This window comes from Metschnikowia bicuspidata (assembly GCF_001664035.1).
Source record: "Metschnikowia bicuspidata var. bicuspidata NRRL YB-4993 chromosome Unknown METBIscaffold_1, whole genome shotgun sequence".
In the NCBI taxonomy this organism is placed as follows: domain Eukaryota; kingdom Fungi; phylum Ascomycota; class Pichiomycetes; order Serinales; family Metschnikowiaceae; genus Metschnikowia; species Metschnikowia bicuspidata.
In genome coordinates this window covers 5357868-5373358 of record NW_017387731.1, presented here as the reverse complement: position 1 = coordinate 5373358, position 15491 = coordinate 5357868, and the positions used below count along the sequence as shown (strand labels likewise).

The window sequence follows — 15491 nt, the reverse complement described above, 5'->3', positions numbered from 1 at the left end:
TGGCGAAACTTCTGCGTTTGTTTTCCTCTTGCTCGCTGCGTAAACATATCAAGGATTCGCACAGGGTGCCAATATTTTGAGGTGAGAACGGCAAAGGTCTTGGGTTTGGGTGCACTCCAACAACATCGCGTCCGCTGCAGCGCAAAGAGTATATAAGCAGCTGCGTTTCTCGCACTTTTTATTGTACACAACCATACTCATCATTGATCCTAGCTGTAACCTGTCCATTCTGGCCCATACATTTCCAGTCTCACCTTATACACAGAGGTCAAAAATCGCGCCGGGCCTGCCATATTTCTGGTTTTTGATAGCCTTGCGATAAGCTCGCGCATTCATAGTCGCTATAACCAATCAAATTCTGCATCTCCATTGGTCAATAGTCTAGAGCCGATGTCGAGATTGGATAGACTAGTCATTCTATTGGAGACAGGCTCCACTCCGTTTATCCGAAACACTGCCGCAGATCAACTCTCCGATCTTGCGAAAAGTCACCCTGAGGACATTATTTCACTTTTGGGAAGAGTTTATCCTTTCTTGAAGAGCGATACATGGGAAACAAGGATTGCTGCAGCAAGGGCGTTTGGAGGTATCGTAAATCATGCACCAAAATGGGACCCGAATTCGCCAGCATCGATCGAAAAGGAGAAACAGTTTAAAAAACTAGAAGAAAACAGCATCGTGAAAGAGGAAGAAGAGCCAGGCGTGAAACTCGAGCAAGACGAAGAATTACGCAAATTAAATGAAAGCCTTCTGACACTCGTCTCTTTTGATGCATGGGATTTGCAACAGCTTTTAAAGAGTGGGAAAAAGCTCTTGGCATCAGGAGGACTTGAGTATAGCTCACTGAAAAGTGACAGCGGCGGTGACACCCTTCTCAATAAATTGAAGAAGCATAAAGCTGTGGTGAAGACAGAGAAAGTTATATCCCCAGAAGTTGCCCAAGTGAAAAATGAGGAAGACTCTACCATAAAATCCGAACCAAAAAGTGACGCCGTCACCCCAGAAGCTAGTACAAAGTCACCGGCTGCCAGTGCCCGATTAAAGGCAATGCAAAGGAGAAGAGCAAAAGTGAATGCCAAATGCACGGCTGGTAAAATCGCACCTGTGGATTTGTCTCAGTCCTCCCTCTCACGCAAACTTAGTGAAAATGGCGACTATGACGCAAAATCCCAGACTGAGAACCCCGCTCCATTTGATTTAACACTGCAAGAAGGCGGTTCCAAGTTAATGATTGAGACCAAGGCTGCTGAATTTTCTCCTTTGATCTCACAGCACGCTAAAGTTATTGGGCTTGTTTGGCAATTTCAAGGAGTCTACGAGCTCCTTTTAAATGACTTATTTCATGACAAATGGGAAGTTCGTCATGGCTCGGCCTTGGGCCTTCGAGAGTTGGTACGGGCTCATGGAGATGGTGCAGGTAGAATCATGAATAAGACCAAGGAGGAAAATGATTTTAATAATCTGGCTACACTACAAGATCTAGCAGTCCGTCTCTGTACTCTTTTTGCTTTAGACAGGTTCGCCGATTATGTCAATGACACTGTGGTTGCCCCTGTTAGGGAGTCCGGTGCACAAACGCTTGCTGCTCTACTTCTACATCTAGACACTGACACAACCTTGAAGACATTTGAAGCGCTCAAAAGCCTTGTTCTACAACTGCAACTGGGTGAGCCTGACTCCCCAAGATTTTGGGAAGCAAAGCACGGTGGAATGCTTGGGGTGAGATATTTTGTGAGCGTCCGTACAGAAGTTCTCTTATCTCTGACAGCACTTATAGACTCCGTCGTGTTGATGGTTCTCCATTGTTTAAAAGAAAGCGAAGATGATGTCCAGTCAGTCGCAGCTCTAACTTTGGCACCAATAGCGAACGAATTTGTCAAGACACGAACTGAGGTCGTGAAGTCTTTGTTGGAGGTTGTATGGGATTGCTTGTCTAGTTTTGAAGATGACTTGTCTGCGTCCATTGGATCCGTGATGGACTTGCTCTCCAAACTTTGCACGCATGGCGAAGTTATACAGATCATGCAGTCCCCAGACTTTCAAAATTCCCGCAACTCGTTCGAAACACTTGTACCGAAGCTATTTCCGTTTCTCAGACATCCAATTACAAATGTTAGAAGAGCCACTTTGAAAACTATACTCGAGTTTCTTGATATAAACGACTCAACGACCAAGCAGTGGATATCTTCCAAAGCTGTGAGGCTTCTATTCCAGAACTTGCTTGTTGAACAAAACCCAGAAATTTTGAACCTCTCCAAGGTCGTTTTTGACAAATTGCTCGTGGAAATCGAGCGTAATGACAGTTTGAGATCGTTGGAAAGCTACTTTGTTCCCCACTTACAGCCTTTGATGACTTTGATAATGACACCAATCGGAATTGCGAGACACAATTATCAAATGAATGCAAGCCTCCTCATGAAACCATCAGGATTCAATTTTGCAAATAATGAGGTTTCATGGGAAAAAGAAAGTGAAAACGACACATGCGACAGCGAAGCTACCGAATTACCCGTTAAACGTGGTAGAAAACGGAAAGCAGACACAAAGCCAGTAATTAGTCCCGGTGATGAGCTCAGAATAAACATCGATGCCCCGATGCACAGCGGCGACGTCATGTTTGTTGGCTATGATATTTTCATTGCCACAAGGGTTGCGGCAGCCCTGGCATTCGGGAAAGCTCTTTCCAAGTTCAAGGACAAGGTTGTGATCGATAGAGCTCTTGATGGACTCAAATTACATCTCTCCTCCCCTCATGCCACCCCTCGTTTATTCACTGCCATAATAATCGAAGAGTATGCAAACTTGTGTGAAGAAAAGACATCCTTAGAAGTGACCAACGCTTTTACTGATGTATTCATTGACGCATTGACGAACAATGGTGATATCACTTACTACAGAGAACTTGTGCCTACTTTAAAAAGCGTCAGAACAGCCTGTCTCCAACTCTTCGATGTTTTCACAAGCAGGGCCAATTTATCATCGAGCAAACTCCCTCAGCTACCTGTTGTTGTTCAAGGAGAAGCTGGATGTGGTTCTGAAGCCTTTGGAATAGAAAGTGCATCCAAGATCGTGGATGAAACTTACCCGAAGTTGGTAAAAACCCTCTCTGCGTCAAATCGCATATCTGCCAATCAAGCTTTGGAAGACTCTAAGCACAGAATAACGGTTGCTTTGAATGAAGCACGGATAGCCAGCTCGCGACGTTCAACAAGCATATATGCGGCATATGCAGCTGCAGTGTTAGCAGTGAGTGGAGTTCCGAAAAAGCTCAATCCAATCATTCGATCAATCATGGAAAGCATAAAACAAGAGGAAACTCTTTTGTTACATCAAAGAACAGCGAATTCAATGGCTCATCTTATCGGAGAGCTCAACAAAATTGGGAAAAAGGCGGCTTCAGATAAAATTTTAAAAAATCTTTGCGCATTTCTTTGTGTCGACACGTCTGAGGTACCAGAATTTATTCACAACGCCAAACTGCAAGACAAGATCCTCTCTCTCAGGAAAGAAGAAGCAACAAAAGATCCTGCAGACGTTGCGGCTCATGAGAGGGCTGTGTTTGAAGCCAAGATCAAACGAAGCGGTGCTCTTTTGACCTTGGAGCAGATTTTACTTTCCTACGGAGATGATCTTTTCCAGGTACTTCCGAAGCTCGAAGAAATTTTGTTCGGACCTCTTCAACTATTGGAAAAGTATGATGGCATTGTGCTAGAAAATGAGTCTGAGGGACAAAGTATTATTGATGCCTTGGGAGTATTGAGGGCAATTCTTCCTCAATTTAGCCCAAAGCTACAGCAGGAATGCGAGAAGATCTTACCCAAACTTCTTTTTGGTCTCAAGAGCAAACTTGCAGTGTTTAGATACTCTTCCTCTAAATGCTTCAGCGCTCTTTGTGCAGTTTTGCCATCCAAGTCCATTCCCTTCATGGTGAAGTCCATTCTTCCGATGCTTAATAACGCGAGTGAGTTCAGGGAAAGACAAGGTGCGATCGAGACAGTTTATCATGTTACCAGCACAATGGGATCTGATATCTTGCCTTATATTGTCTTCTTGATAGTGCCGGTGATGGGAAGAATGAGCGATGCTGATCAGGATGTGAGGGTGTTGGCGAGTACGACATTTGCATCTATAATCAAGCTTGTTCCATTGGAAGCCGGAATTCCTGACCCGCCTGATATGCCTGAAGAACTTTTGACCGGAAGAGATCGTGAGAGAGAGTTTATAAAGCAAATGATGGACCCGACTAAAATTGCTCCCTTCGAACTCCCGGTTGCTATAAAAGCTACATTGAGAAAGTATCAGCAAGATGGCGTTAATTGGTTGGCATTTCTTAACAAGTATCATTTGCACGGAATTTTATGTGATGATATGGGTCTTGGAAAAACATTGCAGACTATTTGCATTGTGGCCTCAGACCACCATATTCGTGCTGAAAAATACGAACAGACCAACTCTGATGAGTACAAGAAGGTCCCCAGCTTGGTTATTTGCCCCCCTTCATTAACTGGTCACTGGGAGCAGGAACTTAACCAATATGCTCCACTTTTGAAAGTTGTCGTCTACGCAGGTGGTCCAACGATAAGAGCTAGTATTAGGCCGTCTCTTTTTGACTCTGATGTTGTGGTGACGTCCTATGATGTTTGCAGAAATGATGCGGACATCTTGAGTGAATTGTCGTACAACTATTGTGTTCTTGATGAAGGACATATTATCAAAAATTCTGCTTCGAAATTGAGCAAAGCTGTCAAACAAATAAGAGCCGGGCATAGATTGATTTTGTCCGGTACTCCAATTCAAAATAATGTGCTTGAGTTGTGGTCGTTGTTTGACTTTTTGATGCCAGGGTTTCTTGGTACAGAGAAACACTTCATGGAGAAATTTGCAAAGCCAATAGCTGCAAGCAGAAACAGCAAGACTTCTTCACGGGAGCAAGAGGCCGGGGCTTTGGCGTTGGAGTCTTTGCATAAGCAAGTCCTCCCCTTCATGCTTCGGCGGTTAAAGGAGGATGTCTTGTCCGACTTGCCACCCAAGATTATTCAGGACTATTATTGTGAACTTTCCGATTTGCAAAAAATACTCTACAAAGACTTTGTTTCGAAACAAAAAACTGTTATTGAAGAGGAAATCACCAAAGAAAACCCTATGGACACTGTGGAAGACAACTCAAAAACTCATATTTTCCAGATTCTTCAGTATATGAGAAAATTGTGCAATCATCCAGCGTTGGTGATGACACCTAATCACCCTCAAGCTCCCAAAGTAACTGAATTTTTGAAAGAAAATAATTGCGCACTACGAAGTATCGAGCATGCTCCGAAGTTGACCTCATTAAAGACCATCTTGTTAGAATGCGGCATCGGCGTCCGTGATAGCGAATTCTCGGGGTCCAGGAACAAGGCCAAGCAGAAACAGCAGCAGCTTGTTACTTCCGAAGGTGTTATTTCAGAGCACAGAGCATTGATATTTTGCCAACTAAAAGACATGCTTGACATCGTGGAAGATGAGTTATTCAAAAGACATATGCCATCAGTTACCTACATGAGACTAGATGGTAAAACGGATCCTCGTAATAGGCAAGCAATCGTGAGAAAATTCAACGAAGATCCATCCATTGATGTGTTATTGTTGACCACGAAAGTTGGAGGTCTAGGTCTCAATTTGACTGGAGCGGACACGGTAATTTTTGTGGAACACGACTGGAATCCTATGAATGACTTGCAAGCTATGGACCGGGCCCACAGACTTGGACAAAAGAAGGTCGTGAATGTTTACAGATTGATCACCAAGTCCACTTTAGAGGAGAAAATCATGGGTTTACAGAAGTTCAAGATGAATATTGCCTCGACGATTGTCAATCAACAGAACGCTGGTCTTGCATCGATGGATACCAACCAGTTGCTAGACTTATTTGACGTCGACGAAAACGCCGCCAAAATGGAAGTCAATGGAAATGACAAAAAAGATAAGAATATTCCAGAGGACTTAACTGGTGGTCTCGTACCTTCAGATGCCGTTGGTGAGATGGGTCAATTGTGGGACGAAGCTCAATATGAAGATGAGTATAATCTTGATAACTTCATTAAGACCCTCAAATAGAGATTAGGATGTATATAAAATGATATCCAAAACTATCTACTCCGCAAGCATATCTCAAAAGAGCTTTTTATATCAAGGATTTATTAATCGGTTTAGTTCCAAAGCATTTGACCAGTGATTTGATCAAGCTAAATTTAGGTACTGTCGCGAGAGAGTGCTCTGACGACAGCGCGCGCCCTGGTGTCATTAGAAGTATGCGATGAGGCCTGCATCCTTATTTTCTCACTTTTGAGGAACAACGCTCCAATGGCTCGGACAAACCACATATTCTCAGAGTTTACCATGGGTGGGCGTTCAGAAAGCCTTTCTAGAAAACTAGAGGAAGACATACATGCAGCTAACCCTTTCCTTGTATCCGACGAGAGGTCCAGCACCCTAAAGGAGGTTGAGCCTGTTGATAGCATTTCGACAAAAACCACACCTAAATGGGTTCATTTCATCGCTGGCGGCACAGGGGGGATGGTTGGTGCTATTGTTACCTGTCCCCTTGATGTTGTAAAGACTAGGTTGCAATCAGATTCTTACCACACTGCATACAATAAAACTCCCAAGTCTGGGAACCCAGTCATAAAAGGGTTTCAACATTTCAAAGAAACCTGCGGCGTCATTCTGACTATATATCGCACCGAAGGCGGAAGAGCTCTTTTTAGAGGCTTAGGCCCCAACTTGGTGGGAGTCATTCCAGCAAGGTCCATTAACTTTTTCACATATGGGTCAGGTAAGGAAATCATCCTGAAGCAGTTCAATAACGGCGAGGAGGCTACATGGGTTCACTTGGTGGCTGGTATCAGTGCTGGTTTTGTGACAGCTACAGCCACCAACCCAATCTGGCTAATCAAGACCAGACTTCAGTTGGACAAAACTAGAGGTAAGAACTACAAGAATTCATGGGACTGTCTAAAATACATCGTCAGGACAGAAGGTGTGAAAAATTTGTATAAAGGGTTAAGTGCATCATATTTGGGAGGTATTGAGTCTACATTACAATGGGTCTTGTATGAACAAATGAAAGCGTTTCTCAACAAAAAATCATTAGAAATTCATGGCCACGATGAGACCAGTAAGACCACAAGAGATCATGTCTTAGAATGGTGTGCACGTTCCGGTGCTGCGGGTGCTGCGAAATTCGTTGCATCTCTAGTCACGTATCCACACGAAGTCGTGCGAACAAGGCTCAGGCAGGCCCCGGTGGTGGAGACCGGAAAGCCGAAATACACGGGACTAATACAGTGCTTCAAACTCGTTATCAAGGAAGAGGGGTTGGCTAGCATGTACGGCGGTTTGACTCCGCATTTGCTACGGACAGTTCCAAACTCAATAATCATGTTTGGGACTTGGGAGATCGTGGTTAGGCTTCTATCTTGATACCCTGTTAACTTCACCTTGTAAATAGTCATATACGTGCGAGCCACCTCAATTCAGTCATCCGAGTTCAGTTCCAGGCAACTATCGGAATCTAGGTTGGCGGCACCAGATACAGTGGCATTAGGTGGCGTCTTATCTTCAGAATTTGTGGCTTTTGGTGGGATACTCTTCATTCTTCTTTGCGTATTCTGAACGTTCTTGTAAAACTTTGGTGGGGACCCTTTGGGCGGTCTGATATTGTAGTGCAGAACAAGTTCGTCTTGTTCGTACATCTGTGTAACCTTGCTTGGTTTGGCTATATTTGGCAAGCAATCGCAATCGTATGTGACATTGTTGATGTCAGGAACTTTTCCAAGAGGATTTAGCTCTGGATTGAAGTAGACAGAGTCTTTGCCCCGTAGTTTGCGTTGCTCCTTTTCTTTCGCGTCCTGTGCCTTTTTTCGATTTGCCAAAAATGAGTTGACCTTTTCTTCTTGGAGCTTATTTTTTCTGATGAAAGACCAATCTTGACGGAGTTTTGCTAGTTTTTTTTGCTGAAATTGATCGGGGCCGGTGATGTTCTCTAGTTTCTCGATCTGAAGAAACACCCTAATGGGGTCGGTTGAAGAAAGCTGTTCTAGCTTGCTCTGATGTTTCTGACGGGATTGGATTTTCAGTTTACTCTTTTGTTCACTTTTCCTGACCTCTTTGGCAAGGCTATAATTACCTCGTATCATTGTGACACAAATCAAATTGTGGTCCGGGCGAGAATGAATTTGCTACATCGAAGGAATTTAAAGAAAGGCGCACCCTTGCGCGAGTCCAACAATATTTTGGTGTGGCTCAATTCGTAGATATGATGCCAATTATGAAATAGATACACATAGGCCGTGAATGATTTTTTGCCTGAGACATTTCGTCTAGTCCTAGATCTATGGGTTGTTGTTGCTCATACATACATTTTTGGCCAAGGTAGACATCCCCTCATACACCTACAATCTTCAGTGCGCATCAATGCTAGCAACATCGACGCTAACCAACTGATTGTCTTTTTGAAGTCATGAGTAAACTACAGCCAGAAACCCCGGTAGTCAACTTGAATCCACAAAATGACATCCCTATCGAATCCCTTGAGCTTATTAGAAATAGGCTTCACCAAGTCTACCAATCCTTGCGAAAATTGGCTGATCAGATCAATTACACCAACAGAAACCCAAAGGCCAGACTTCCCAGTTACCTGAACTTGCATGGCCAATTCCAGGTTCTTATCACACAATTACATAGCATTGCATCTCAACTAGATCATAACAGCGAAGTGCTAGGATCAACGAATGCTTACCCTCTCCCGAATTTTCCGACCACTCAATACGAAGGGTTGGTGACCACTCTTTTGCGGAAAAAGCCTCTACCAGCGGTAGACGAATGGGTAGACGAGGCTATCAAAAGCTGTGAAACATTCAAAATATCCGTAGATAAAGACAATGAAATCGCGGAGTGGTGTCAGTTAAAGGTCAAAGAATTGGCAGATGAGTATAATTTCGATGGCTTTCTCACAGAGGACGAAAGGAGTGCTATGGAGACAGACCAGGATGCAAATACGGGCGACATAGATAAAGGAGGTAGAGCAGCACAATTTGTGACATCGAAACCCCCAATGGACCCGAACGTTGTCATGAAATTTATGACCCACGGTGTCATTGAGTGATGGATATTGGGCCAACAGTATGATTTGAAAGTAGTCTATATAGCACTAAGCCTTAGTGCAGCGTATCTATAAGTATCATATAGTACAAGTTTTTTGGCATACTAAGCGAAGGTATCCTGTCAGAGATCTCAGACAGCTTCAAAGTGAGTCAGAAGCATCAATACTGAGAAAATCATAGAAGTACAAAACCGAAAAAACGACGAATGCAAAGGCGCCTCCCAAAGTAACATTTCTCATGGATATTTTTGTCGCCAAAAGCTGACCGCCGATTGTGGCAGCTGCGGTACATATAGCATGGCCTATGATGGCCCCGAAAATAACAAACCAATAATCAGATCCTGCAGCCATAGCAATCGTTGCAATCTGAGAACGGTCACCCCATTCGCCCAAGAATGTCATGACGAAAACCTGAATCCAAACTGGCGAAAGAATGAAGGAAGCCAAGTTTGACAATTGAGATAGGTAGTTTGCCTTCTCGGACTCAGGAAGTGCTTGGGTCACACCCTCCTCTAAGCTCGTCATTTGAATATTCATATTGCTTGCCTGCAATTCCTCCTCGACCTCCGCCATCTCCTCTCCTACCCCTGAGTCTTTCGACATCGCGCTACCTTCTCTGAATAACTTGAAGCCAAAAATAATAAATAAAATAGCAGCAAGAAGTTTCGTGATTCTTTCAGAGATTAATGCGGGTAAAGCATGGCCCACAATTCCCAGCAATACTGTCATAATAGCCAAGGACGAGAAGCCTGCTGAGAAAACCACATATTTCGAATGCTTCATCGACATCAAAGCGGCGATCAAGAATGTTTTGTCCCCGATTTCAGAAACTATGATCATGGAAATGGCCATATAGAGTGACTGGAAATTGTGGCTTTCTTCTTCTGTACCATCAGAATCTGTGGCCAGCTCTAAAGGCACGTTGTCCGCGTCGGTGAGTTTGTCAACGGTCAACGGTAAACCTGCGGCCGGTTTGAGATCAGAAACTTTGGGAGACCCAACAGCCGAAGCGGCTGAAGCTGTGAGGCAGCAAGACGAGACCAAAAGAAGGAGCGCAGATGAAAACTTCATGGCTTGAATCTTAGGGTGCTCAACGGTTTGCGAAAATGAAGCTAGAAATCGGTGGCAGAGAAATCAACGGGCACGTGAGGGACTGTGCAGAATGAAGGTGTGAAGATAAGCCTCAAAGCCATCCGGCCGAAGTACCCCTCTCATCGGAAGAGTGCTTCTGCGCCAAAAGGTTTGGTATCCTTTCCCTTGCTGTCTATTTTGAAGCATCATAACTGGTAGGGATACCTTTGTTGTGCTTAAACAAAAGCAGACCCGTAAGCACTTTGAACTATTTTAATTTCGATGTCATAAATATCTGACACATAAACGCAACTAATGTGCAGAATGTTGGGGCACGCTTTCATGCGGTGTTCGACTATCGTGGGCAATCGTAAAGGAGAGGCGCGGAATCTTAGAAACAAAGTGGGTCTTGATTTTGATTTTGGCTGTTAGGCAAGTTGTGTCATGTAATGATTCTCAGAATTGTTCCATAGATGTTGCCTTGTGCTTGGCTGGGTCTCATCCGAATACGCCCGCGAATAGGAGAACAATTGAATATAGCGCGTAATATGAGTTTTTTTCTTTCGGCTTGAAAATTTTCACGCAGGAACGGTATGTGCCGCGTTTAGCGAACGACTGTTCCTGGTTCAGATCCCAAGGCTTAATTGTCGAAACAAGGATCTGGCGAGAGCCTCCAAGCGAAATGAATATTTCAGACTTTCAATTTAAGTATCTGATTTACCTGCGGAAATTTATTGAAAAGAAAAACAGTATAAAGAATAAAAAGGTGACTGACAAATATTTAACGAATGCTTTTTACTTCTTGTAGTCTGATTCCAGAGAGGTGTAAAAGTTGGGAAAGTTGCTGAGCAACTGAAAAAGTTTAAGTTTTTTGTAGGATAAGGGAAAATTTTTCTTACAAATTACCTGGCCTATTAGAATCTACAGGTTAAGATCTTCAATTTGGTGACATCTGAAACCATGGCTTTCAATTCAGTTATTGAAGGTTACAAGATGTTGGTCGGGTGTCGTGAATGCCACGATTACAATAAACACTCAGGTCACATGTGCAATGACGGACGTTCGTGTCAATGGTCCCTCACAACAACTCGCGCATGAATAACAAAATAATATAATAACAGGAACAAAAATGCGAAACACAAATTACAAGGCTAATTGATATCTCTAATTAAGGGAAAAGTATTAAGTTCAGGGTGCCATGAAAGTTTTCAAACTTGCGTGACGAAATCCAGTATATTTAAGTTCATAGCATAAGTGCAATGGAATTGAATGCAGCAAAAACTTCTGTCACTACATGTTAAGGGCGTCTTAATTTCAGTTTCATGAACGAGACATGCGAGGCATAATGCATATCCAGGGCGATATGGGCGCGCGGTTCCAGACTCGGGACCAGTAAGTACGTTCCTCTTGCGAAGCTCCCCGTGCGGGTCATATATGCCTGACCTACCTGATCGGTGTCATCCAAAGTCGATTTCCAGGAGATCGCCTGCATAATGGGGTATATCTTCTTGATTCGAACTTAAATCATATTCGTGTAACCCCACGTTTGCCGCGGCTTGGCTTTTGGTGGACTTTCCTCCTTCGTTCGAATGGAACCTTGCACCAAAGCCAGCCACTCCTCTTTTACTCATTTACACGGCAACCTACCCTTAAGCACCCAATCATTTTCTTCGTTTTCTTTTCATTTGAGTATCATCAAATCTTAAGTTTACCCACTTCTAGAAGAACGTAACAGGTCGATCACGACGAGCAGCACCCGACAAGCGTCACCAAATAGAAACGATGACACCTGACAAGATGCCCTCTGTTACCGTTACTTTCTCCTCGCCAAAAAGAGCTCGGGCTACTTCACACACAGATAGCAGACCACAACAAAATGACGAGCTACTGTTAGAGTGTAAAAGGCACCATTCAGCGTCTGTCTCCTCGGTGACTTCACAGATGTCCGAAGACTCCCGTCCTTACTTTGAAAAAAAGAGTTATGAGTTTAGAGATATGGACTTGGAGAAGCAACTCATAATTAGCGCAGGTGGAAGTGATGCAAGTGTGTGTTGCTTTTTGTTGAAGATGCTTCTTCTCACTACAGTAGTCTTGGGGTGCGGAGTTCTTGTGTTCTATGCTCTCTGATTCACACTGTCTCTGGCCTCATGTGCATATATGTTCCTGCGTTTTATGCTCACACTGCACAAGTTATTATAAGTCGGTATTCTGATTGTGGTCGGTTTTTTATGTATGTCTTGAGAATTGTTACGTTGTTTCCAAGAATCGCATCTGACCGACTTGTGGCCTCTCATCAAGCGGGCTTGAATGTTTTTCAAATGACATTTTGAGACATAAAACAAATGATTCAAAATCCTAAAAGAAATATTACGAGACCATAGTTCAAATGTTATAATGTAATCGAATTACCATTGTTGTACACGTTCGAGTGCCGCCCCGCACGCCTGCTCTCACTGCGCACGCATTATATTCGGAGAGACAAATCCCAATGCTTGCCACCCGTACTGACGCCCATGCGTTCATTCCTGAATACTTGCCGAAACCATAAAGACAACTCAGCGCTTGCGGAGCGGTTTGAACAGATACTCAGCCAAAAAATAGATGAATCCACCAAGTCCTTCATCGACCAGAATCCCACATTGCAGCACCTCTACACTAAGTATCACAAAGAGAATGATGCCAAAACTTTTGAAGCGGTACAACTGCAGAATAACGCACAATCCAAGGACTATGGAGCAAAGTTTCAAAAGGAAATTGGCTTGATTAAAAGCGCAAATTTGATTAAAGTAAAAGATAGCGAAGCAATCCTTCATCCTTGGACAGGGACTGAGAGGGTTCAAGACACTACTTTGAGAATGCTCGTTGACTCAGCTCCAAAACCAAAACGATTACATAGGAACAAAACTTTATTCACGGCGCCGAAGACACTTGGAACTAGAGTCACCGATGCGAAAGAAGGATCACTCGACTATAAATTGTCAAAGGTTTTGACACCTGAGGAGAAGGAGAAAGAAGAATTCAGAGAAATGTATCAGGAAAGACTCTTGGGCCCTGCCATGTTTGCTGGTCACAATTCACCAACAACAGCATCAGGAATGATTGGAAACTTGGCGAGCGCTCGTATCAATTCTGTCATAAATCGAAAGACGGGAAAATTTGAATCACCTGATATGGAGAAAGTGAGGGGAAAACCCCTAGATCGGGAAAGATTGGCAAATTCTACAAACTCGAACTATTTCATGAACCAGATTCTCAAAAATCAGGAATGTCTCCCCGTTTGGATTGAATCTCAGCAAGGTATTGATAAGGAAATTTCAGTCTTCCGCCTTGAGATCCAAAAAAAGATCATCAAGGCAATCATAGACTCCGCGTCAGCACATGTCGGGACAGTAGACGCAGATATTATTGATTACATTATCACTGCGGACTCTGAACTCCTTGCTGGTTTCGCAAGAAAAGAGTTATTGAAAAGAAATCTGGAGTATATCAAGGCAAAAATTGATGCCATGAATAAAGGCGTCAGGGATTACAACTTGCAATGTCCGTCGACAGGTCTTCATAAATGGAAACTCACACAGGACAACGAAATTGATACACAAATTAAAAATGTTACGAAGAACATTGAACCTCTCGTGATTGAGCATTTAAAAGCCAACAAGCAAGTAGCGAAATCCAGCAATGTTTCTGAAACCTCACTTTTAGGTCTTTTTGAGACAAGAGGTTCTGGGTCTCGCCAACTCTCAGAGAGTACTCCAAATGACACTCAGAGGTCATATCTGGGTACGGGTTTGTGGAGGATGTTGCGAAATGCTTTAAAAACCTGATTGGAAGAATATTGCGCAGGAAGCGAAAAACATTGCAAGAAGCCAAAACTTCCATAAGGTAAGCGCATTATACAAATGTCCCTTTCTAGAAACAGTGTCTTTGGAAGCGTTCAACCGAGTTTCAAATGCACGACTCATTTCCTCTCTGCTGAACATGGAAATAGCTCTTTTTGCTCCGTTCTCCCCCAAGCGTGTTTTTGTCTGCTGTTCGAATTCGGTGTAATAGTCGACAAGGACTGATGCCCATTCATCAATATCGTTCGGTCTATTGAATCCTGTTGCGACATTCAAATTTTTATCATTGAAGTTCACAATAGACTCTAATGGTCCGCCTTTGTTGATGGCAAGTACAGGAGTCTTATTCAACATACTCTCTACTGGAACGATACCGAAATGTTCGAATGTGGGCGTGTAGAGTAACAACTCTGCATGCTTCAAAGCAGCGTTCTTTATAGCAGAATTCACGGAAGGTAGGAAAATCACCTGTGTGGAACGTGGCATAAGAACCAATTTTCCTCTAAATGTATAGTGCGTCAACTCGAGAGAATCACACATGGTCTGCAACTCACTAAGATACTCCACATTCTCCTTTACGCGCGAGTCGAATCCGCCAGCAAGAATTAACTTTGGTGCTTGGCTGGGTGGCACAACTTTGAGCAATTTGGCAAACGATTTTATTGCTAGGCCAATGTTTTTGAGTCTTTCAAATCTATTGATTGAAAGGAAGTACTTATTCCCATTCATGAAACTTAAGAGTTCTGCTTCGCCATTCGTATTGCTCGTTGATATATCCTGAACATTAACACATGGATATATAACTCCCGGGTCAGTTGAAGAAAGATTCGTAAACGTTTCATGAAAAATTGACTTCGTGAATGTAGAGTTAACAACAATCGTATCACTGACACCCGTGGACCACTCTTCAAGATAATCGAAAGGCATCCTATACAATCTTTTGAGAAACCCACCCTTTTTGGAAAGAAGCTGGTCAGGAAAGTGACAGTAGAATAGCACTCTGGCCGATGATTTGCTAAAAATGCTGAGGAGGGGCACACCCATTGATAATTGATCCACGATGAAGTAGTCATATTGACCTATTTCGCCTGAGATGATGAGCCAAAGCACCAAATATAATTGCCTTAGGATCGCAAAAAGAATGTGAAACTTACTCAAGATCGAGGAGGGGAGGAAGTCGCCATAAACTGATACATCGAGTGTGCCATCATTAACTTCTTCGAAACAGTGCGATAAATCACAATGGGACGTATATACCTTAATTGTATGTCCGAGATCTTGAAGCCCGACAGCAGCATCAACAACCAAACGTTCAGCTCCACCAATTCCCAAATCAGGGTGAATAAAAGCGATCTTGGACATGGCTGTACGAACAATATTCGGAGGTTTTGTGTTGGACGCGTATATTGATTGGAGAGGGTCGTTCCGCACTGTGATCT

The 15491-nt window shown here is 43.3% G+C and overlaps 7 protein-coding genes across 7 annotated transcripts; 4 read left to right on the top strand and 3 right to left on the bottom strand.

Annotated features, from left to right (window-relative positions):
* Positions 1-207: 207 nt before the first annotated feature.
* On the top strand, positions 208-6219 carry METBIDRAFT_135132 (DNA-binding ATPase). The gene has a single exon (XM_018854381.1). The coding sequence runs from the start codon at positions 391-393 to the stop codon at positions 6094-6096; it is 5706 nt and encodes a 1901-aa protein (XP_018715042.1). The 5' UTR covers positions 208-390; the 3' UTR covers positions 6097-6219.
* Positions 6220-6378: 159 nt separating this feature from the next.
* RIM2 (Rim2p) lies at positions 6379-7461 on the top strand (the record flags this gene model as incomplete). Its single annotated transcript, XM_018858678.1, has 1 exon — positions 6379-7461. One exon carries the CDS (start codon positions 6379-6381, stop codon positions 7459-7461), a length of 1083 nt encoding a protein of 360 aa, XP_018715041.1.
* Positions 7462-7634: 173 nt separating this feature from the next.
* On the bottom strand, positions 7635-8177 carry METBIDRAFT_25692 (uncharacterized protein; the record flags this gene model as incomplete). The annotated part of the gene is made up of 1 exon (XM_018855298.1): positions 7635-8177. A coding segment is annotated over one exon (543 nt), but the record flags the coding sequence as incomplete, so codon positions are not given.
* Positions 8178-8338: 161 nt separating this feature from the next.
* Positions 8339-9214, top strand: MED8 (Med8p). Its single transcript, XM_018854383.1, has one exon. The coding sequence runs from the start codon at positions 8501-8503 to the stop codon at positions 9143-9145; it is 645 nt and encodes a 214-aa protein (XP_018715039.1). The 5' UTR covers positions 8339-8500; the 3' UTR covers positions 9146-9214.
* Positions 9215-9316: 102 nt separating this feature from the next.
* On the bottom strand, positions 9317-10039 carry GDT1 (putative ribosome biosynthesis protein; the record flags this gene model as incomplete). The annotated part of the gene is made up of 1 exon (XM_018855086.1): positions 9317-10039. A coding segment is annotated over one exon (723 nt), but the record flags the coding sequence as incomplete, so codon positions are not given.
* A 2687-nt stretch (positions 10040-12726) lies between these two features.
* On the top strand, positions 12727-14037 carry METBIDRAFT_36175 (uncharacterized protein; the record flags this gene model as incomplete). The annotated part of the gene is made up of 1 exon (XM_018856702.1): positions 12727-14037. The coding sequence occupies one exon, from the start codon at positions 12727-12729 to the stop codon at positions 14035-14037; it is 1311 nt and encodes a 436-aa protein (XP_018715037.1).
* ALG2 (GDP-Man:Man(1)GlcNAc(2)-PP-dolichol alpha-1,3-mannosyltransferase) lies at positions 14026-15414 on the bottom strand (the record flags this gene model as incomplete). The annotated part of the gene is made up of 1 exon (XM_018856443.1): positions 14026-15414. One exon carries the CDS (start codon positions 15412-15414, stop codon positions 14026-14028), a length of 1389 nt encoding a protein of 462 aa, XP_018715036.1.
* Between the last annotated feature and the right edge of the window lie 77 nt (positions 15415-15491).